General features: G+C 50.8%; 2 protein-coding genes across 3 annotated transcripts in view; both read right to left on the reverse strand.

Annotated features, from left to right (window-relative positions):
• Nucleotides 1–12,335, reverse strand: Slc35e1 (solute carrier family 35 member E1). Its single transcript, XM_021169507.2, has 6 exons — nucleotides 11,915–12,335; nucleotides 11,591–11,661; nucleotides 9,184–9,321; nucleotides 7,760–7,885; nucleotides 4,073–4,318; nucleotides 1–3,392 (listed from the first exon to the last, which is right to left on the reverse strand). The coding sequence occupies exons 1-6, from the start codon at nucleotides 12,333–12,335 to the stop codon at nucleotides 3,165–3,167; spliced, it is 1,230 nt and encodes a 409-aa protein (XP_021025166.1). The 3' UTR covers nucleotides 1–3,164.
• Nucleotides 12,336–14,290: 1,955 nt separating this feature from the next.
• Nucleotides 14,291–23,001, reverse strand: part of Med26 (mediator complex subunit 26) — a 54,840-nt gene continuing 46,129 nt past the window's right edge. The window contains exons 1-3 of one of the 2 annotated variants that reach the window (XM_029480587.1): nucleotides 19,270–19,465; nucleotides 17,247–17,321; nucleotides 14,291–16,843 (exon numbers count right to left, since the gene is read on the reverse strand). In XM_029480587.1, coding sequence (XP_029336447.1) covers nucleotides 15,224–16,843; nucleotides 17,247–17,321; nucleotides 19,270–19,413 — 1,839 coding nt within the window. In that variant the 5' untranslated portion in view covers nucleotides 19,414–19,465 and the 3' untranslated portion in view covers nucleotides 14,291–15,223. Of the gene's footprint in view, nucleotides 16,844–17,246; nucleotides 17,322–19,269; nucleotides 19,466–23,001 lie in introns of those variants that run through there. The other variant, XM_021169506.1, reaches the window with a different exon arrangement.

Below are 23,001 nucleotides of genomic sequence, written 5' to 3' on the forward strand. Positions count from 1 at the left end.
CCCCTGGAGACCACCATTTATTTTTGGTAAATGCCAACCAGGAGCACAGCTACTCCCATAGTACAGTCTATGACACAGGAGCCTCAAGATGACAATGGAAAGCAAGAGCATGACAGGTTTCCTGTTTCAGACCCAAGGTTTTGGGGCTGGGGTCTAGCCATGAAGAGCTCACTGCTCGGAGTCCTCCCAACATACAGAGAAATCAAGTTCCAAGTATTTTGCTGCTTTAGTTCATCTGGCTCCTCTCCTCTGTCAAGAAAGTTTTGGGTTTCCCTAGAACAAATGACATAAATTAAGGTGCTGGGTATGGCAGCTCCTCCAGGCACGTAGGCTAAGGCTGGAGGAGTGCCTTCTATTCTGTGGTCAGCCTGGTCTAAATAGGCGGATACTATCTCAAAGAAATAAATAAAAGCTCAAGTGCACTAATACTGAAAAGACACCCACTAAGCCTCAGTTTCTTCTGTAAAATGAAGGAGTTGGGTAGGTCAGGATCAGCGTTTTGGCTAAGCAATTTCAAAGGGTACGTGGGAACAGCAACATAAACTCTCAAATAAACCCCAACAGAGGTGGATTGGGTCAGACCTGGAGAGGGAGAGGTGAATGTAGTGGGAGGTAAGACACAGGAGTAGGGCTAATGTGACTTTGAATGGACAGACGTAAACTGTGGATCAAGTCTGTTTTGTTGTTGCNCTCATATAGCCCAGGCTGGCTTCCAATTCACTATGTAGCCAGATGTTACACTGAACTCCTGATCCTAACTGCCTCAGCCTCCTGAGTAATGGAGTAACATTCGTGTATGCAGTGCTGAGGGTGGCCAGGACTTCATGCACGCAGGTAAGCACTGTAGCCAGAGCGGCAGCCCCAGCTGTTTGTCTTTTGATCTGAGAATCTGGTCTACCCTGATTGTCTCAACCATTCCAGTGTTCATACTTGCTGTGAGCCTATGAACAGAACTAAGTATCCCATTTATTAATTTATAAACCGTTAAGAAAAGTGAGACGGGCCATTTTGCTCCCTGAAAAAGGAAAAATGCATTAATATACAAATTATAGGAATATCTTGGTAATCTTAAAAGACATAATTCATTCTGAGTCCAGAGCTGAGTCAGGGTCACCCATAGAGACCTCTGCAGTGACAGGTGTCTCAGGCCAGTCTTCCCCAGTGAGGAGAACCCAACAGACAGCCTTACCAAGGGACTTCTTCTGCAAACCAGCTAGGACTAGGCAAGGCAGATGGGACTGTCCTGAGGCCGGGGGTGCCAAGTCTCAGGCAAACAGGAGACTTAATATAATAAACTAACCTTCGCCGGGCAGTGGCGGCGCACGCCTTTAATCCCAGCACTCGGGAGGCAGAGGCAGGCGGATTTCTGAGTTCGAGGCCAGCCTGGTCTACAAAGTGAGTTCCAGGACAGCCAGGGCTATACAGAGAAACCCTGTCTCCAAAAACAAAACAAAACAAAACAAAACAAAACACCCTAACCTTCAATATAAAACCCCAAGTAATCAAAAGCAGAGGGACCCAACAAATCAGGATTAAGGACTGGGGTGCCATGATGTACCTGTGAGCTCAGTTCTTAGCAACAGAGGAGGCACAGATGCTACGGTCAGCCTGGAGGCTTAGTGGGATGACGCCATCTGGATGTGCTGTCCATGGTTTTAAAGAATCCAAGCACTCAGGAGGCAGAGACAGATAGATCCCATGAGTTCAAGGTCAGCCTGTTCTATATTGTAAGACCCTTTCTCAAAACCAAAAAACCTTGAGACCCATTGATACCCCAAGCTAAGCCTGATGCCCCTTCCTATCATTTACCTGCTGTCAATTGCCACAATGGCATTGAGCTCACAGGCTGGGAAAAGCCTCCTGCTTCTGCTTCATGAGTACCTAAGACCATAGGTATGGGCCACCAGCCCCTCAACTTTTTCAGAGAGAGTCTCATTATGTAGCCCAGACTGACTTTAAACTCATGGCCATCTTCGTGCCTCAGCCCCTTGATGTATGCCACTATGGCAGGTCCCTAAACTGATCATTTTCCTGAGGCAGCTTCTCATTGAAGCCCAGGCTGTTCTGGAACTTACTTTGTAGAGAACCTTGTCCTCTAGATCCTCCTGAATCTGCTTCAAGAGTGCTGGGAAGGCAGGCAGGCCTGTACATTGTGGCATTCTGTGGACAGAATCTAAGGCTGCACGAATGCTAGACAGGCACTTTACCCAGCCTCAAAGTGATTCTTAACTAAAAAACCAAGACCTGCCTGGTGTCCCATTTACTGGAGCACAGTTAAAACCCTGATACACATGTGGTCTCCTCACTGACAAGCAACACTGTACTCAGGTATGAATACCTCCTTCTACTTCTGTGGCTGCAGCTTCAGTACCCTTTGGCATTTCCTGCTACCACTGAGCTGGGAGGGACTGGCTCCAGCAACAAACATCCCATATTTTGAAATGAGACAAGATGGTTTCCATCCCATGGCTGACAAGATGTTCCCCAGAGAAACTTAGGTTCTGAGGAAACTGTCATCACCACCCCTTGGCCTTCTGTGCCATCAGAAAAGTGGGGAGCAGACAAGCTGCTCCTCTAGAGTCCAAGGCCCCCCCCCCCCAGGCCCTGCTTTGGCACCCACAAGGCAGAGGAAGGTCACAGCTGATGGGCTGATGGTCACTGTATGTCTGCCCTTGGGCAGCACTAGCTGCAAGTGGCCAACTGCCTTGGGGTAGTCTAGGGCTCTGTATCATTGGTGGGGTCAGGTAATGCCACCCATGTCAGCCCTCCATCCTTCTGGGCTGTATCCCAGCTGTCCTCTCCATGATATCCCAGATGCCATCTCCTGTTGGCTTCCAGGATTGCAGCCACAGAGATGCCAGTTCTGTAGAGCATGTCCCTACTCTCACCAGAAGTTCAGATCAGACCTCTGGAATATGCCAGGGACAACCCTGTGCACAAATGCAGAGTGGCCTCTTAGTGGAGGCGTAAACCAGGGTCTCTCTGTGGTTCTTTTCCGTCTCGAGTTTGTGGGTGTCCATGCTATGATCACATCCTGCAGTCCATCAGGGGCCAGGACCCAGAGCTCCCCTGGTGGCCCACCAAGTGTCATGTGCTCAGTCAGGCTGCCAGAATATTCTGAAGCTGCTGAGCTCAAGAAGAGGGTGCAGAAGGCCTGGCCTGGCCTACACATCATGTCGGCTGAGAGCATAGGAGTTTGGGTGGCCCTGGCGGCTGTATTGGAAGTGGTCTGTGAGGAGGATATTGCGGTACTGGAAGTCACCCTGCTGGGGGAACAATGCACCATTGTGGGGCTTTTCCACTGGGCTCCGCAAGTGCTCTCTGCTGCTCAGGTCTGACGTGGAGATGGGAAGAAGATGGCGCCGGGCCTGCTGGTTTGCATCATACTTGGTCTGTGTGAAGAGAGCAATGAAAAGCACAAGGGAACTTTGGGTATGGGGGGGGCATGTCATCCCAGCTCTATGGAGGCAGAGTCAGGAAGGGCAGGTGTATAAGGCTAGCTACATGGTAAGTTTGAAGCCAACCCAGGCTACATGAGACTTAAAAAAAAATGAAGGGAAGTCACCGGGAGGGGAGGGGAGGGGAGAGGAGGGGAGGGGAGAACAGCATCAAAAAGGTCACCCCAAAACCAAGGACTAGGGATGCTCCTTCTACTAGAATGCTTGTCTACAAGACATATGCTCTAGGCTCCATCTCCAGCACTACATAAACCAGGATACAGATCCAGATGCAGACACCTGTCATTCTACTCCAAGGGAGGTGGAGCAGGGGTCAGAAGCTGAAGGTCACTCTGGGCTACACAAGACTGTTCTAAAGCAAGTAAGACACAAAGAAGGCTTTTGGCCTCTGCACCAATTGCCCTAGAGATCAGGGTGTAGAGGCAGGAGGATAGTGAGTTCTAGAAGGCCTGTGCTTAGACACCTACTGCCACACTGTTCTGTCTAGCACGTACAACCCACACACCCTGTAAGGCACCCTTGGGACTTACAGCTAGAAATCCCTCTCCTCTCTTTCCCTTGGCCCCTTGTCCCAAGGGTGTGCCTGCTAGGGGACAGTAGCACCCAATGCTCACCTTGTTGTACAGGAAGACACCCAGAATGGCAGTCATCATGCCCAACACATTGGTGCTGGTCACTGGGTTGCGCAGCATAATGAGGGACACAGTGATGACCATGATCCTCTTGGTGGCGTTGGCTACTGAGTAGCTAAGTGGGCTGATGAGGTTGAGAATGCTGAAAGCAATAACATTCTGTGCAAAGTTGCAGAAGCCACTGACTGCCAAGAGCAGCAGCGTCCAGGGCCACTGAGACACATAGGCCTGTGAAGATGGACAGGAAGCATCAGTGGGCGAGGGGCACATCTATACTCGGGCAGATTATTACCATGGGCAGCAGGTGGTTACTTTTTTTTGAAACAGAGTCTCATGCAGTCCTGTTTGGCCTCAAACTGGTGGGCGACAGGTTTGGCAACAGGCATCTTTACCCTCAGAGCCATTACAGCAGTTCATGCTTTACACACATGACCTCTAACCCTCCTAACTATCCCACTGCACGATGCGGTGGTTGAGTACTATCTCTTGTCAGAGATGCAGAACCAGCCACCCAAGGGCTGCAGAGACGGTTCAGCAGGTTAAGAACACTGGCTGCTCTCCCAGAGAACCCACATGGGAGATCATAATGACCTGGAAAACCAGTCTCAGCGGGCCCAATGGCCTCTCTTGACTTTTGAGGGTACCCAGGCATACATGTTACATGCAGGTAAAATATCCAAACATATATGTAATACTTTTTCTTAAAAAGGCAATCAAAAGTGTTTGTGTGAGCCGGGCATGGTGGCGCAGGCCTTTAATCCCAGCACTCGGGAGGCAGAGGCAGGTGGATTTCTGTGTTCGAGGCCAGCCTGGTCTACAAAGTGAGTTCCAGGACAGCCAGGGCTACACAGAGAAACCGTGTCTCAAAAAACCAAAAAAAAAAAAAAAAAAAAAGTTTGTATGGCAGGGTACAGTGTGTTTCGGGGATCCCACCCTTGCCTCCTAGTGTCTAAACTCTGTCCTCACAACTGCACAACAAGCACTTTCCCCACTGAGCCATCTCCACAGCTTGGAGGCGGGGCATTCTGAGCATGCATGAAGCCAAGGGTTTCAGCTCCAAACCCCACAGAAAACAGAAGTGAAAACATCAAACCAGACAAAGCCAAGGATATGGGTGACATTATCAACTACTGCCACTTTCTTCGAGAGGTATCAGTGGTGGGCAGGGCTTCTAGAGAGTGAAACACAGCCCCAGAGCACACCTATCCTCAAGACAGTATCAGGAGAACACAAAGGCCCAGCTAGGACACTAGGAGGCCCTGGGCATCAGCTTCCTCAGATCTCAACTCACACCCACCCTCCTGGACTGCTGCCAGTCTTCAGTCATCCTGTGGAAGCCACAAGTCCCAGCTGGCTTTTTTTTTTGTTTTGTTTCTTGTTTTTTTTTTTTTTTGAGACAGGGTTTCTCTGTGTAGCCCTGGCTGTCCTGGAACTCACTCTGTAGACCAGGCTGGCCTCGAACTCAGAAATCCACCTGCCTCTGCCTCCCAAGTGCTGGGATTAAAGGCATGCGCCACCACGCCCGGCCTACCCAGCTGGCTCTTTGTTAGACATGGTGGTTAACAGGCATATCAGCTGGCCACCAAGGGAAAGGATCTTGGAGGAAGTCTCAAAAGGATGACCCATAGAGTCTACCAAATCATATTGAGTTTCCAATCCCGGCATGGAGGACACATTGTATTCCAGTACTCAGGAGGTGGAGGCAGAGGGATCAGGAGTCTGAAGACACCCTAGGCTACCTATTACAGGACATAGATCCTGTCTTAAAAGCATCAAAGGTGGAGCTGACCAGTAAAGCCTCAGTACCCATGTGAAAAAAATGTGGGTGTAGCTGCATGTATGCAGAGCTTACTGCTAGAGGCAGGAAGCTTGGGTGACAGAAATTGGCAGATCTTAAAGAGGGCCAGGCAGCCATCCTAGGTGGTTAGCGAGATCCTACTTCAAAAAGACAAGGGGGAGCTATTGAGGGAGATGCAGGAGGCTGGATTCTGTTTTCCACCTGCATACTGCTGGTACACATGCACGCAAATACACACACACACACACCAAAGGTAAGGGAAAGAAAATTGAACAGTGTAGAAAATGGGCGCATTTTCTGTTCCTGTAGCAAAACAACCCAGTGCTTCCTAAGGGATGGGAATTGTCATATCCAAGTTGCTGGAAATATCCAAGGTACTGGACAGAGGCTGGGTGGGGTCACCTGGGATGTTGCTCTGCTCCTGGGAGCCCCACCCTGGCAAAAAAAAAAAAAAAAAAAAAAAAAAAAAAGACTTCAGCTTTCTACCTACACCCTCCTGCCCAGCCATTCCCAGGATTCCCAAGTTCCTTCAAATCCCCTGTGTACTTTCAGGGTTTCCTCTCAGGGTTCCCTGTGTCTCCCATGTATCCTCTCACCATTCCCAGCATGGTGCCACTCTGCCAGGCATGTCCTGTGACTGTAACAGTCAGCTCTCTTTGGAAACAAGGTCTCATGTAGACTAAGCTGTCTTCAAACTTACTGTGTAGCCAAAAATGACTGAATTCCTGACCCTCATCTTGTTTTCTGTGTGTGGTGCTGAGTGGAGCCTGGACCTTGTGGGGTCAGGGCAAGTGCTGTCCTATCATAGGTAGTCCCAAATCACAGTTCTAGAGATGCAGTTCAGGACCATATGGCCCAAACTTCTTGGATTTGGCAAAAAGCTCTTTTAGCAGAGGTGATTTCATCAACAGGAAGCAGAGGCAGGGTAAAACAGGAAGAGAGAGGTCCCCTCCAAGGACATGTCCCAATTCCTTACTTCCTCCTAAGTTGTACCTCCACCAGGTCCTACCACCACCAACTTTTAGAGGGGGAATCCACACATAGGTCCTGGAGGACAGTTACATCCCGAATGACCAGTGCTACACTAGCAAGAACATGCACGCATGCAAGCCTGTGTGTGTGTGTGTGTCTGTGTGTTCTTGTGAGTGTGTACACATGAATATGCACGTGTGCACATGTACTGAAGAGTAAAGTGCTTGTGTATAAGACTGCAGTGGGCCAGCCTCTTCTTCCCAGAACTTGAGTTCCTACAACTGCTCACAGGATTTAGGGTTTTAGCCCACTTGGATTCAGACTGTTGAATTAAGGAGACTAAATGCTGAAATGAAGCTCTATTCTAGACAGCTGCTATTCTAGACAGTCTTTAGTGACATTGTCACCTATGTACTCCCACCACAGACCCAAAGCATCAGGACCAAGCACATAAAGACAGAAACCCTGAACCAAGATAAACATTTCCTCTCCTCAAAGCAATAACCTTAGGCACTATAACAAAAATCATAGTGCCCGAAAGCCGACTGACACAGGACAGCAGGAGCACTGCTGTCAGGCTGATATTCAGAGACCAACTTCTCCCTCCCATATATACTCCTGTCACGGTCACGTGGTATGACAGGATGTGGCAGGAACCCCAGGAAGAACCCACTCCATGCTGGACATTTGTTTTCCAGAACTGAGAGCTAAAGATTTCCACTTTCTTACAACTCAGGTCAGGACTTATGTCTCAGGTACCCTGTTACAGGAACAGAAAATAGACTGGCATGGATGCCCAAAGAATGCCTCAGGAGGAACAAGAGGGCTAGAGCTTCCAACCGAGTACATGCTGAAGAAGCTGGCAAAAGCACACCCATGTCTCAGCAGTCCCAACTCACCAGGTCACTGCTGACCAGGAAGGTGGAGAGGTCCACCAGAACCCACGTGGGGATCATGAAGAACACGGCGTGGCAGCCCAGGATGTTGAGCAGCCGCAGGTGGTGGATCCTGGAGTCCCTCAACACCTGAGGGGAGAGTGCCTTGTTAGAGCTGTTGACACTCCAGCATTAAGGTCTGGGTTTCCAGTTCCCAACCTAAGACTGGATTCCGACATCTGAACTCAGGCCATCAGACCAGCTGACTTGCTTATAAAGGAACACACAGCCATGCCTAGACAAAGCCCTCTGTCCTATGGATGAGAAGGCGACAGAGAAAAACCAGGACCAACCCAGTAACATGCTGGGGAGGGCATAGTAACTTAGGTACTCTGAAACCCCAACCCCACTCTTTTTTTTTTTTTCCATTTGTTTTTGGTATAGGGTCTTGCTCTGTAGCCCAGGCTGGTCTGGCACTCAGAGTAAACCTGTCATCATCCCAAATAAGCTCATGACAGGAAGGGGCTGGCTGAAATCCCTGTGAATGCAATCTAGATTGGTTTAGCCTGCCTGAGCACTATCAGGCAATGCCAGAAACAGATCCTACTACTCCCAAACCATGGACTTCAGGCCTACCGCAGGGGGATGCCCCAGTCAACAGCATGTTCATAAGAAATATAGGAAATATTTCCTGTATTTCTTATGACAAGTGGGAAAAGCCACATTGTCAACAAGTGCTGAGCCTTAGTCACGACTGAGAGTTCTGCAGCGAGGTGACACCACACAGCAACATCCAATGCCCATGGCCAGACAAGACAGGGCCAATGAGCAAAACTCGGTTCCTGAGCAGGCTCAGCACATGCAAGACCCTGGAAAAGGAAAGGAGGCACAAGGACCCACACAGAAGCTGGCCATGGCATCACATTTGTAATGCAAGCACTTGGTGGTGGGGACAGCAGGCAAGGGGCTCATGGGACATGAACAGGCTGGGTTCCAGGTTTAGTGGGAAATAATATGGAGAGGTCAGTGAGATGGGTCAGTGGGTAAAGGCCTGTAAAGACTTTCTACCAAGCATGATGACCTCAGTTAAGATCCCACATTATTCCTTTAAGTTGCCCTCTGACCACCACCGTGAGGCAAGTGCCCTTGCACATAGAGTACGAATATAAATAAAATGTAGCAAGAAAACTTATTAAAGAAAAGGAACAAGAGATAGCAGAGTAGGTTAGGTTTAGGGTTAGTTTTCAAAATAAAACAAGGGATAGAGACTCAGGCAGACAGTAAGCATAGGAAGGTCTGCTCTGGCTAGTCTGCTTGAAGCCACCACCCTCAGGCGACTTGCGCCAGGGACAGGGCCAACACACCTTTTTTTTTTTTTTTTTTTTTTAATATTTTTATTACATATTTTCCTCAATTACATTTCCAATGCTATCCCAAAACCAACACACCTTTTTGGAGAAGATGTTCTGAAGGGAGAAGCATAGCGTGGCTGCCAGGGCGCTGACCAGCCCCCACACGTCGAAGGACAGCTCTGTGACAGTGGCTAGCAGGACTCCGCTGATGATGGGGACCAGTGACAGGTATACCTGCAGGAGGTCAGAGGGGCTCAGGTGGGCTGGGGCTACCCACCATTCAGAACCGCAGGAAAGCTCAGGGCCCATACCCCACCTGGGGGACCGCACCCTCTACCCTGGAAAATGTGGCCTGCACCTCACATGGTACTTCATGCCCAGCATTATAGCACTCGGAAACCTGAGGCAGGAAGATTACTAAGAGTCTCAGGTCTGGGGCTGGTGAGATGGCTGAAAGATAAAGGCACTTACCACTAAGTCTAACAACCTGAGCTTGATGCCAGGACCCACATGGTAAGAGAGCTATCCTTTAACAACCACACACAGACAGACAGACAGACAGACAGACAGACAGACACGTTCACAGGAAAATAGATAAATAAATGGAAAAAAGGCTGATGCTAGCCTGAGCTATTTCAAATCCTGGATCAAACAAACAAACAAACAAACACCAAACAAACAAAACCTAGCAAGGCAAAAAACCAAGAAGATTTCCAGTCTTAGGTCAGCCTGGGCTACACAGTGACATTTTGTATCAAAAACCCAATCAGAGGACCAGTTAGTTGACTCAGCAGCTGGAAAGTCCTCAAAGATTGACTGAGTTTAATCTCCAGGACTCCTTGGTGGAAAGAGAGAACCAACTTGTGCAAGTTGTCCTCTGACCTCCATGTGTAGTCACATACCCATAAAACAATAAATATAGAAACAAACAAAGCAGCATTCAGTAGCAAAAGGGCAGTGGCCACTGGGACTTGAATTCCTGGCCTTGCACTCCTGGCCATAGCCCACTTTCTTTGTCCTACATCTTCCCCTGAGAACAGGGATTCCCAGATTGACGTATCTGCTTTGCAGGGCAAGTCGCCCAAAGAGGGCCAATCTCCAGATCCTGCACTTGTGAGGCCGTGAGCCAGGCACAATATCCCCAGTGACCAGGAAAACTGATAAACACAAGGTGTGCTATCAGGTGACACACCTGGGTGCCTCCCCAGCAACTCTGACCCCCCAGGAGGCTAGTCCTACCTGGTATCATCCTGGCAGGGACTGCAGAGTGCCGACAGGGCTCACCAGGATAAAGTTGGGCCTGAGAACAAAACTAAGCCAGAGGTGGCCCAGTTTCTGAATTGATCCAGGTGCATCAATTATCACACAGGAAAGTGAGCACTTGTACAAGGTGAGATGGTTTCCAGCCGAACACTGGCATCCCTACTGCACACGACACAGTGAGCTTGTTCTTTAGTCCCAGGCCAGAAAACACCTTGGCTTGGCACCTTCCCTGGGCAGCTCTGAGCTCTGGGTGCTATATATGATCCATGTCCAGATAATCACAACCCAAGGTTCCTTGGTTCAAAATGGGGGTTGAACCCTGGGCCTTTGAGTTCTTAGCAAGGGCTCCACACTGAGCTACAACCATATTTTCTTTTGTCCCTTCTTTCTTCCAATTAATTAATTAATTAATTAATTAATTAATTTTGAGACAGGGTCTCTCTACAGAGTCCTGGAACTTATCATGTAGACCAGGCTGACCTCCAACTCAGAAATCCTCCTGCCTCTGCCTCCAGAGTGCTGTGTTAAAGGTGTGTGTCTAGAACTCCTTATTCTCCTGCCTCTGCCTCTCAAGTGCTGGGACGCCAGAGCCATGGCACCATACCAGGCTTTGTAAAGTTTTAGTTTCTACAAACTGGCTAGATTCTGCTATGGTCAAACTCCTTTGGCCTAGCATCTCTCATTAGATCCAGACAACCCCTACCAACTATTCTGTCTAGTGTCAGAAAAACTAGGACATGATAGTTCTATAGGTAAGGTCGTCACGACTAGGCCTGACAACTTGAATCTGATCCCAGGTATCCTCAAGGTGAAAACTGTCCTCTGACTTCCATACACGTAGCAAGGCACAACATACACACATAAATAAACATTAAAAAATAAAATAAGAGAAGGAAAACTTGTCCCAACTTAATTTGTTGGTGATTTGCTAAAATGGAACCAAACAGACATCACCTACCACCAATCCCAGAGTCGGAATCAAAACAGAAAAGAACAGTGGACGCCAGAGGGATGTGGCACTCAGGGACAACAAGCAAGAGATTACGTGGTGATATTGCCCCTTCACACACACACCTGCTGTCTGAAAGGTGAGTGCGGGATGCTAGGTGCTAGCCACAGGAGGCTGACACCTTGACTTCCTTATTTGACAGGAAGCAGGAGGATGCCACGGTCCAACCACGTCATCAACCTGGTCAGCTACTGGGAATCCCGCCTAGCCCAGGGCTTCTGCCAGGGTTACCTTGGTGCTCTGTTTCTCCTTCATGATGATCCGGGACAGGAGGACCACCCAGATGGGCATGGTGGCCTTGACTGCAAGAGAGGAAAAGGCACTCAGTGGGTAGTTCTGGCAACCTGCACACCTGACCCTGAACCTTCCTTCTGTAAGGCTTCCTCTCGATCCCAATAGCTGGAGTCAATTCTGCTAGGCGCTCGGTAAACTCCTCAGACCTTTTCCAACCTGATAATCCGCCGCAACTTGGCGGCGTCTCAGTCAGACGGCCCGCGCACTCGTACCCACACTTCGAAGCCCCAGACAGCGCGCAAAGCCCGCGTCAGCACTTACCGGTGTGCGCGTAGGAGACCGGCACCTTCCAGATGCTGACGTGCGCCGACACCGACGCGAAGTACTTGCCAAAGGCAAGCGGCAGTACGTAACGCGGATAGAAGCGAGGCGGCAGCAGCGGGCCGGACGCCGGATGCGGGCCGGGTCCCGGGCCCGACACGGGCGGCGCGGGCGGCACGCGCCAGGCGCGCAGCAGCGGCGGCAGCCCCGCGCACAGCGCTAGGATGTGGCACAGCGACACGGTGACCGGGAACGGGAAGGCGCTCAAAATCACCTTGTTGACCACGTTACCGCCCGCGCTCAGCGCGTACCATAGTAGACACAGCACCGCCACCCGCGCACCCTCGCGCGCCCCGCCGCCGCCACCCGCGCCCGGGACCCCTGCGCCCGCGCCGGGACCCGCGGCTGCCGCCGCCGCCATCCTGCCCGAGCGGCCGCCCCTTCCCGCCGGACGACCGCCGGACGCGGGCAGGGGGCGGGACAGCCCTGGAGGGCGCGCCGGCAGACGCCGCTCACCATTGGCCCCTGGCCCTTCCGTCATCGCCGCTCGCCATTGGCCACCGCCCCATGCGTCATCGTCGCGCGTCCGACGACGCGCCCGCACCACGTCGTCGGCGAGGGCCCCACCCTCACTTGAACGCTTTCCGGGAGGGGGCGGGGCCGAGCCCGGAAGGCGGGCCGTAGGGCCCGGGGGTGGGTTAAGCGCGTTACGTTCTCTTCGGTGACTGGCAGGAGTCCGTGGGAGGTGCCGGGCGACGCGGGCCCGCCCACTCGAGGTTGTGGAAGCCGCGTGCCTGGGGCGTAGACAGGGCTTAGATCTTTTAGAAGAAACCGACTGCGGTAAACCCTCTGGACTACGCCGGGTCCTCGGAAGCTGTGCGGTAGGTGTCAATTTCCCCTCACAGACCAACCGAGAGAAATCCAGGGTTAAGCGTCTCCTGCGACAGTGTCTTAAGAGCTCAGCTGACCGGTACGATGCTAGGCAAAACCACGGAGGCAGGACTAGACCTCAGCACCGTGATCCTAGACTTACAAAACTCGATTCCCAAGATCGTATGCTTTTAAGTGAGGGAGAGTAGTTGTTCGCGCTCCTTAAAATAATGTGTTCATTTATGGAGGCGGGCACGAGTGTGTGTGTACACATATTGAGGTCAGACGAGTTGAGTCTTTTGTTTCTTTTCTACCATGTGCATCCAGGAAAGCAAACTAACTCTGGCAGCAAGCGTTTATCTGCTGAGCCATCTCGCCAACCTCAATATTCTCCTTTACAGCGTCTCCTTGAATGCCAGGGTGTCTTTCTACCTCACCTACGTTTTGGTTTGTTTTTCTCTGTGTAACAGATTCCTGGCTGTCATGGACTCGATTTGTAGATTTGCCTGCCTCCGCCTCCTGAACACCATGCGGAGCTACTCACCCGTTCTTGAAGGTAGACTGTGTTGTACCCTGGGGTTTGCTGGATACTCATCACACATGTGGCAGTCCTTGCGGATCTGAGTAGAAAATGGCCTGGTCCCTCCCAAAGCAGGAGTTTAAGAATCCGGTGATAGGACGCTGGGCTTTGTACCCTAAGGACTTTGTCACAAACTAAATACAAGAGAAATTAGGATCTTTGGACAGAGCAGTGTCAGATGGCCCCACTGATGTGTTTTGGTTGCTTTTATTTCATATTGGATTTGGCCCTGGCAACTCTGGAAGCCTTTTCATTTCACAACAGGTACTCAGGGCCATCCAGCTGGGGTTTCACCTCCTCAAATGGCCCTGTAATGGGAGTGGGGCCATTCTGCAACAAATCTCAGAAATTCCTACTGGCTCTGAAACGGGTTCTGGGTTGGCTTTGGTACCAACCAGACCAGGAGGTATGTTCTAAGACTTAAACCATGAAGCTGCTGTTTTATGAATAACTGTTAACTTATCTTTGAAATTAAGCAGATATGGATGAGTGAAAAAAATACTAGACACCTAATCTTGGCTTATTGTGTGTGGGGGAGAGAGGGGGTAGATCATTACTTTATAATGAAGGTGACATCTTATTGGACACCTGTCAGGTATGGAGGCAGCCTTGGGTTTGCCTGCAGCTGCTAGCCCAGGGCTAGGGCCAGAAAATAGTTCTGTACATCTGGGCCATGCAATCTCCCTGTTGGGCAGGGAAGGTGTACACCATGTCACTAAGAGGCTCCTCTAGGTGGGTGACCAAGGGGATGTTGTTGACCATGAATCAATGAAAAGCAGATAGAGAGGCCCTGCCTGTCGCTACAAAATAAAGCTAAAGGGATGTCACCAAGGCTGGCATAGTAGGTATGGATGTGGGCTCCAGGCACTTCCCCCTGGTAGGAAAGGCCAGATTTAGCTATACATTTGCAAATGAGAAATGACTCCAAAACTGGTTTGTGCAAATATTTTTTATTTCCACATTTATATCACAAGTTGTCCACTTATTGGACCAAATAGCAAAGTTGCTCCCTTCTGCGCGAACACAGAAGTCTAGGTACTGTACATTCACTAAGGCTCCTTGTTTTTGCAAATCGCGTTTATGACCATAAGGCAAACGAATCTAAAGGAATGGTTATGAGTGTTTCCAGCGAACAGACGGCTCTTCCCTAGCCCACCAGGGCAACTCACACCAGTAGCACCCTCGGGAACTTTGTGGGTTAAAGACTCTAGAAAGATGGCATTTTTCTAGAGTTGTGCAGAAAAGGAAAGAAGGGAAGGAAAAGTCATTTGGCTGGTGGTAGGGGAAAAAGAGGATGAAATAAATGAGAAAACTCAAGTTTCTGCAGCATTTCTTTTAAGAACTGGGACTGAACTGAAACCATATACAAATGGGCAGATGACTGTGCAGTGTGTGTGAGGCTGGCCCACCCACACAACACCAGGGTTCACCACAGCAGAGAAGCTTCCAGCACACAACACGAGGGCGACAAAAAAACCACTGGCTCGAGAGTAGCCTGTGCCTCAGAGACACCAGGGCCAAAGAGCAAGAGATGCAAAGAAGAGATGTGTCTGTTGCTGTTAAGGTAACCTCTTCCACAGGGTTCCTGTGCCTGCCTGTTACTGAGGTCCCTGCCTTCGGTGCTTAGAGTGGCTCTGCACCTCTTCTGGGATGGGGGACTAACGCTTTATAGCTGGCTTACTATAGATTTCAGCCATCTATCTGCCCCTCCCCAGAGTGGCCCTTCCTTTGCAATCGTTAGTAAACTGGTAGCAGCATTTCACAAAAGGATGGTGGAAAGCGAGCCTCACGCTCGCCTTCTCAGCTGGCCAGCCTAACCCTTGCGAGGTGGGAATGCACATGATGGCCAGGTCAGGTGCTCAGTCCAAGCAGACATAAGGCAGAATGTTCAAGCGCCCATCGTCACCATGAGGGTCGAGCGATATACACTGCGTCCAGTCATACCAATTACCCTGTGTGTCTTCGCACCCATTAACCCCTGGCCATTGCTGGGCCTGGATTCTGTCCAGATCATCCTGTGTGACCTCACGTGTGAGCCCTGGTAGATCAGTGGGTGTGGGCAGTGGCAGCAGCACATGGGGCTGCCGAGCCCCTTGCCGACTGCTCTCCTCCTGCTTCAGGTATTCAGCCATAAAGTGGTGCGCACCTGGGGTCTGTGCGCCTGAGGAGGATAGCAAGCTGCTCTGGCGGCTCAGGTAGGACTGTATGATCTCATTACGTGATAGCTCCTTCCAGTTCGTCTGCTCAAAAGGGCTCTGGAGGCTGGCCTTGACCTCCTGCTGCTCCAGCTCTGTCCTAGGCAGCTGCTCTGTGGGTACTGGGCTGTCAGCCCGCACCGGCTCTTTCTGGGTCAGAGGCCTGATCTGTCTTGTCATGGGGTCAAAGGTGAGCTTCCGCTCTTTTAACCGCACAGGTTTGACACCGGCCTCAGCCACCTGCCCGTCCAAGTTCACTGTGTAGTCTCGAGGTCGGTACCTCTTTTTCTTTTTGCTGTCCGAGCCACCCGAAGAGGTAGCATCACTGTCCGCCTTGGAGGAATCTGGAGAAAATCCAGCCCTGCAGGCTGGCCCTGTTAGCCGTGGGTGGCCCTCAGGCTGCTCTGGCCAGTGCACAGGGCTCTCAGCATTAGGCAGCAGCTCCTGGCGGCGCACAGGGGGCGTGGGTGGCTGGGCCAGCGGGAGTGGGGATGGTACCTGCGTATTGTCCGGTGGCTGGGGCCATGGGGAAGGGCTGGACACCTGGCCCTTGGGTATGTAAGAGCTCCGATGCCGTGCAAAGGACCCTTCGTGCCGTGAGTTCCGGGGGCTGAAGGAGCAGCGAGAGGACCCCCTGGGATAGGGAGGGCCTGGGGACTCATCCGCCCTGTCCAACTGCTGCAGCTGTGCAGCCTTGGTCTGCAGGCAGGGAACTGGGGGTTTGCCCAAGCCGGGGGAGCTGGGGCGCGGCCGCACTGCGTTCACGGGAATCTTGGTGCTGTGCTTCTCATTATCGCTGGGCTCCAGGCGGCTGCCATCAGGGCCCAAGTGCCCACTGCCATCCAGGGGGCTGGGTAAGCTCTCTGGGCTCCCACTGATCCCATTGGTGGGGAGAGGGGATGCATTGGGAACCAGAGGGTCAGGACTGCCTTTGGAAACTTTGTGGGGTGGCCCTGGGTGGCCCAGGTCACGCTGGTCTCCCCTGCGCTTACGGCTGCCCAGCCTATCTAGCCGCTGCCCAGGGAGCCTTTGGATGTCGTTGCGATTCTTCAGGTCATGGATGCTCTTGGGTGCACCAGCCACTCCCATCTCTGGTCGGCAGTTGTGCGCACCCCCATTGGCAGAGCCTGCAGCTCCCGCTAGTGCCCGTAGTGCCACTTCATTCTGGTGTACAGGCTCGATGAGCTTCTGCCAGCTTCGTAGCAGCCTCTTGGCCCGCTTGGCCAGCTCCTCATTCTTGGTTTTCTTGCGGACATCATTGATGAGCTTCCCTAGTCGTGTCTCCTACAAGAGAGTGACATACTTTTATAGGCGGCCAGCTTCTTGGATATAGTTTAGGTATGTCCAGCACTGTGGCAGCAATGAATCTTTAGATCTGGGACTCAATGGCTTTCTCAGAAACAGGTCTACTGGTTCCAGGTACCTGTAGAATCTGTGCCATCAAGACCACAAGGCTGCTCTACCAGGATGTCTGGGTGAGCACATTATACAGCCTAAGACTTCCTACCCAAAGAGAGGGCAGTACCACTAATCACTTGTCTAAAGCAAGTTCAGGAAGGAGCCCAGCTGTGAGATTAGAAGCCTCCATTCTTGGAGAGTTGAGTAAGAGCCTAAGCCACAGGAAGAAAAGCTGTCTGGGGCTACCTTTACCTCCCATTCCGCCCAGGGTAGGGGCAAGGGCTCTTACCTCCAGTGCCTCTTTGGTGATGGGGTATCTCTCCAGACTGGAGATCACTTCCAACACTGCCACCATGTTCCGGATCTGAAGAAAAAGAACCATGTATCAGCTCAGGGCTCTGCCTTCTCCCATGGAAAGCCCAGCAGCCTAGGGCCCTGCAAGATACCAGCACCACCAAAACTCCTATTACCCTTTCCCAGGGTTCAGCATTACCCATATGCACGCACACCCACTGCCATCAGGGTGCTCTGCTGAAGGACATACCACATAAAACACAAAGCTGGAGAGGGAGAGGAGAGATAGGCACAATAACCAGTGAACCTGATGACTGTATCAAGGTCTTCATAGAGACTCTCTCAACAAAGCAAGATGTCACAAACTATAAGATCTGAATGTCACATGGCTAGGAGGGCCTCTGGAACACCACCTGAGCAATAATGCAGCCCCATGAAACCAGATGAGAGAAGGCCCGAGACACTAAGAGGCTCTGTGCACAACAAGCAGGGTGAGGACTAGTGCTGAGCTTCATGGTGACAGGAAGCTAATGATCCACAGGCTCATGTATAGGATCCCACTCTAAGCCAGCCTTTCCACTGGGCAGGTGCCAGGATTGTCATTCTGGAAAGAGTAGGACCAAAAAGCTATGACTGATGTGACTGGACATCCCATCAGCACAGCCACACACAGTAGCAAAGCATGAGTAGGGGGGAGGGGAAGGGTGTGTGAAGAGTTTCCAGAGCAAGAGGGGACAAAGCAAGATGTCACAAACTATAAGATGTATATGGCTAGTGAGACTAGCCATATTGGTGAGCTCCAGGTTTGATTGAGAGATCCTGTCTCAGTGATCAGGCGGAGGAGTGAGTGATAATTCCCTGCACCAACTTGAGCTGCCCTTTATGCATGTGCACACATGTATTCAATACACATGTACATGGGAAACTACTTCAATGAACCCCAGATAGAAACATGGAAGTTGAAAGTAAGCTCCAAAATGGGTGCAGGAGAGGATCTGCAGTTGTGGGATGATAGATGTTCCTGAGGAGTTCAGAGCACAGGGCAGGGTAACATGGCACTGCAGGTTCTAGGTAGACAAGCAGTCAGAAACTGTGGGGGTGGAGTTTAGACAGAATACCAACAAAGCTGGTTGTCCATAGCCCTAAGTCCTCTCTATCCTATGATATTACCTGCCACACTGGGTAACATGGAAAAACAGTCTGCAACCCTACCGACTGTTCATGAGGAACCGCCCAGCTCCAGCACTTGGGAGGAGGTGTCAGCTAGTAGCCCCCAGGAGGTTGTTCCATTTGACATACCACAAGCAACCTAGTGACCTTCAGGTTTCCTGCTGCTGCCCTGATCTATGGTGGCTGAATCACTTCATGTTTTGATTGTCTCGCCCACCCATAGCCTAGCCCAGAGAGCTGCCTTCTTACAGGAGGTTCTTGGGGATGATCCATACTCAGAGAGATACCAACAGAATTCAAGTCCAGGTCCCAATTTTCTTACTGGCTGTCACCTAAAATGCTGCTCCTAGCTTCAGGAGTACATCATGTCCCTGTGCTCCCAGCCCTCTACATACCTTCAATACCAGCCCCGGAATCCTGATCACGTATAGCCCAGAATTGTTCCTGTCTCTAGTCCGCACCTTAGCCATGTCTTGTCAGGTAAGATACCAGGCCTAGGTTGGTTCCCAGACTAGGAGGTAGATAGCCTATAGGCCATGGGTATCCCCCAGCTTTTCTAGTCTGCCCATTTCCAGCGGAAGGCAGTCACCATGTCTTTCTTGCTTCAGGGCTCTGCCTCCTGGGAGAGAAACTGTACTGAGAAGAGAGCAGTCAGCATCCCTTGTACTGTCCCACAGCTTTCACTAAGCCATCCCTCTGTCAACAAGGCAGGCCCCTCCTTGGGAACAAGGCCTTCCACATGTGATATTTTCTCTGGGGCTGGGACTGTAAACACATCCAGATTACAACACTGGTCCTGCTGCCCCATGGGTAGGTGGCCTACCTAGAGACATGGCTCTTGTACTCACCCCTGAAATGGGATGGGCAGGGATTCCATGCAAAGAGTGTGCAATGAGGAGATCATTCCTAAGAGAAGATAAAGTCAAGTGTTCCCTGGCCTGGGATCTTGGTGCCACTGGGCTCCTGAGCTTACTCCATGGCTTCATCTCCATCTAGTGACCTCACTCTGGTATATTTAGAGCCCTGGGTCCCCACATACTCCTGACCTAGCAGTCCTTGCTGAAAGGAATTTGCCCAAGCCCCAGTGGCCTGGCAGCACAGAGTGTCCTTGTCCTAGGACAGAAACCATTCTGCTCCCAGACAGGAGGAGGGGGCAGAACACCTAGGGGAACCAGATATTGGGTTGGTGCAAAGGAAAACACACACACACACACACACACACACACACACACACACACACACACACACAAATGCTAAGCCGTGCACAGACCAGCCATAGTGCCTTCTGGGGTTATATGGGTCAAGGTCTAAGGGCCTTGCCTAAGGGGCCACTTTTATCAGTATGGGCTTCCAGGGGGCCCTGAGGGAAATGCCATATCCTCTGTGTTCCCCTGCAGCTGTAGGTCATTCACCTAAGGAACTGCCTGCCACACTTACAAGGTCCACACTGCTGGAGCCACACACTGGAGCCAGTGTAAGTAGACCAACCATCAGAGCAGTGAGTGAGTTAAGGTGAGCTAACCTGCCTAGGTTAAAAAAAAAAAAAAGAAGAAGAAGAAAAAAAGCAAGGAAGAGCTGGAAGAAGTGATATGGGCTGGCAGGTAGGCTCAGGTGCTCTACCACTAGGACAAAGCTGTTAAGGCTAATCCACTGCCACCATCATAACAGACACCCTATCTTTTCTTGGTTGTTCCTCTTACCTGCATGTCAATACCCACCCACTCATCTCCTGAATGCTGTTCTGACTGCCTGGGGAGCTCTTGGCAGTGCTCTGAAAGACAGCTTCAGGGCAGGTCTGTAGCTCAAAGTCCTAGTTGCAGTCCTGAGGGCCATTTACAACCTGCTGCTGTCAAAAATAGCCTGGTTCTTTTCACTCTTTGGGACTCATTCCCAGTGCCCAAATATTCCCAAGCACCCTGCCAAATGGTTTTCCCATCAGGAGAGCTACGGCACCAGGCCTTGTACATAGTGCTGCCTGAATAGACACAGATCAATCTGTAACAAGCAGTATGGCCAAGCTTGCCTCCCTTCCCTTCTCCATCAGTGACAGGCTCTACCCATTCATTTGCATTGCTGGACATCCAGTGTGGTAGTGCCTGCCTGTGTACAGTGGCTCCAATGGAGAGGCATATTTGCAGTGGCCAGCAGAGGCACTAAAGAAGCAGGTGGCATCTCTGTGGGAGCCACACAAAGGTGTGTCAAGGAACCACCACAGGCCCAGATGGAACATGAATATTCATGATAGAGCATTGAAGAAGAGTGTAGAGGACAAAGTCAGGCCAATGGGTGCATGCCTTAGGGCATCTAAGGAGACATCAGGAGGTTCTTTGTCCTTCATCACCCTTCTTCCTGGTTACCATGAGATGATCATGCTCTGCCACATGCTCCCACTTCAATGTGGAAAACCTAAGGGGTGTGTGCGTGCCTGTGTGTGACTCTTTCCTACAGTTAAATTGATTGTGCTGGGCATTTTGTCATGGTAATGGGAAGGTAACACCCCAAGGCCTGTTCTGAGTATTAGGTGGGAATCTACCTATATACAAGATCCAAGGGCTCAAAAAGACCCTCAGTTTCATTCCCTATTAGGCCACAGCCTGTGCTGACTCAATTCCTGCTAGGTAAATCCGTGACATCTGCAGCTCAATTCACTGTGAGTCTGAGAAGAGAGGCAAGCCAGGCAGAAAACACCAGGTCTGGCACTGCTGGGATCCAGACATGGTGAATAACACCCCTCAGAAGCAGTGACTATTCTCTCTACTAGTTACTATTCCCTTTTATGCTTAAATTTGGCTCTAGGAGACTATGGGAGGTGGAGGTACAATGAGTGCTTTCCTGCCAGTGCCTCCAGGGCTGGGGATAGTCTGCAAGACTTCCTAACTTAACTCAGGGTACAAGGCCTTCCATCTTTGGAGACTCCAGGACTCATAGAACCCTGAAACTCCCCCACCACTCATAGAGCCAGGAGACTCATAGAACTCTGAATGTGCTTAGCTGCTCTGACAGACCTGAGCCAAAAAGTATTATACCCTAGGAGATAAGTCACTGGGACAGCTCACCAGAGTTCAACTCCAGGCAGGCCTCCTGCATTCCTCTGACTGAATCCACAGAGTCCCAAGTGGGATGGCACTAACTCAAGAGCTAGTGTGTATAGGGAGAGGCCTGGTGACTCTTCCCTACCAGAGGGTGGCTACCCATGGGGAATTTCCTGCCACAAGCTGAAACAGGGAACCAAGACACCAACCAAATCTTAAAGTCCTAGTATCCCCTCAGGTCATCTCATACATTGGCTTGTCATACTGTGAAGTGGGAACATGTGGCAGGGATACCTGCACAGCCTTGACCAGGTTCTTGGGGCCAGGCACAGCAAGGAGGAATCAGCAAACCGAGTAGTAAAGGAGCCATATTTCTGATCCATAGCCAATGGGATTTCAAATATTACTATTGTGTGGTACATAAGGCAAGGTGGAGGATGCTAAAGCTGGGGGCTTCTCATAGAGGGGTGGTGTAACCTTGTCCTGTGGGGAGTGCTGCCTGCCCAGCACTGCCTCCTACCATCCTCTAGCAGGGAAGGCCCATTCACATCTAGAACCAACTCACATCTCTGACCTCTCTAGAAGACTAGACTGTCTTGCAAACTCTGTTCACAGCAAAGGCTTGGAGTCCTCTTTAAAATGAAGCCCAGCAGGAGAAACTGGACATCATGGTGAATCTCAGTTCTGTGAGTATATCAGCACCACCAGATTCCTCCTTCCCGACTGTGCTCATAAACTCTTGGGGCCTGAGAAATGATTACCTATGGGGAATTTCCAGCTACCAGCTAAAACAGGAAACCAAGACACCAAGTCTAGTCCCAGTATCCCCACAGGTCAGCTCACCACTCTCTTTTTCTCTCCTCAGCTAACCAAAATCCCCGACGCTGGCAGTTGCCATTGTTCCCCAGAGGCATCCATACTAATGGGACCCAAGTATTGTGCAGCTTCATTTTACAGTGAGGAACTCGGTCTATGCAGGATAGGGAACTCCACATGGACCACAGAAGGCAAAAGCCTGCTGCTTTTCTGTGCAGGGTAGAGTGTACTAAGTTAGCATCCTGTGATGTACTTGCCCCAGCCAGCAACAGCAGAGAAGCACACAGGTAACACAGCTCCTTGAAGTTGGCCCCTCCAGTGTTGTGTCATTTGCCTTTCTTTTCTCAAGGGTTGTTGAAGAACCAAGTTTCATGCCCAATGGTATCCTGAAGTGGACATATACAGTGATGGCCTGAGAGTCATCTGGCCAGTGCTCCCAGGCATTGCCTGCCAGTAGCCCCAACCACATCTGTGCAGCACAGTCCTCAGGACCTACACAAACATCCCTTGAAAAAAAACAACAGTGTCTTTGTGGGTTTTAGGGGTTTTTTGTTGTTGTTTTTTTTTTTTAAGATTCATTTATTTATTATATGTAAGTACACTGTAGCTGTCTTCAGACACTCCAGAAGAGGGCATCAGATCTCATTACGGATGGTTGTGAGCCACCATGTGGTTGCTGGGATTTGAACTCGGGACCTTTGGAAGAACAGTTGGCGCTCTTAACCACTGAGC

This window comes from Mus caroli, chromosome 8 (genome assembly GCF_900094665.2).
Source record: "Mus caroli chromosome 8, CAROLI_EIJ_v1.1, whole genome shotgun sequence".
Classification (NCBI taxonomy): Eukaryota; Metazoa; Chordata; class Mammalia; order Rodentia; family Muridae; genus Mus; species Mus caroli.

Excerpts from the sequence above, each read along its gene's own strand:
- Slc35e1 (XM_021169507.2), bottom strand. The coding sequence starts at position 12,335 with ATGGCGGCGGCGGCAGCCGCGGGTCCCGGCGCGGGCGCAGGGGTCCCG. Across the intron at positions 7,886-9,183 it reads AGAACATCTTCTCCAAAAAG|GTGTTGAGGGACTCCAGGAT; the intron begins GTGTGTTGGTTT and ends CTCTCCCCTCAG. Across the intron at positions 4,319-7,759 it reads TCCTGGTCAGCAGTGACCTG|GCCTATGTGTCTCAGTGGCC; the intron begins GTGAGTTGGGAC and ends CCATCTTCACAG.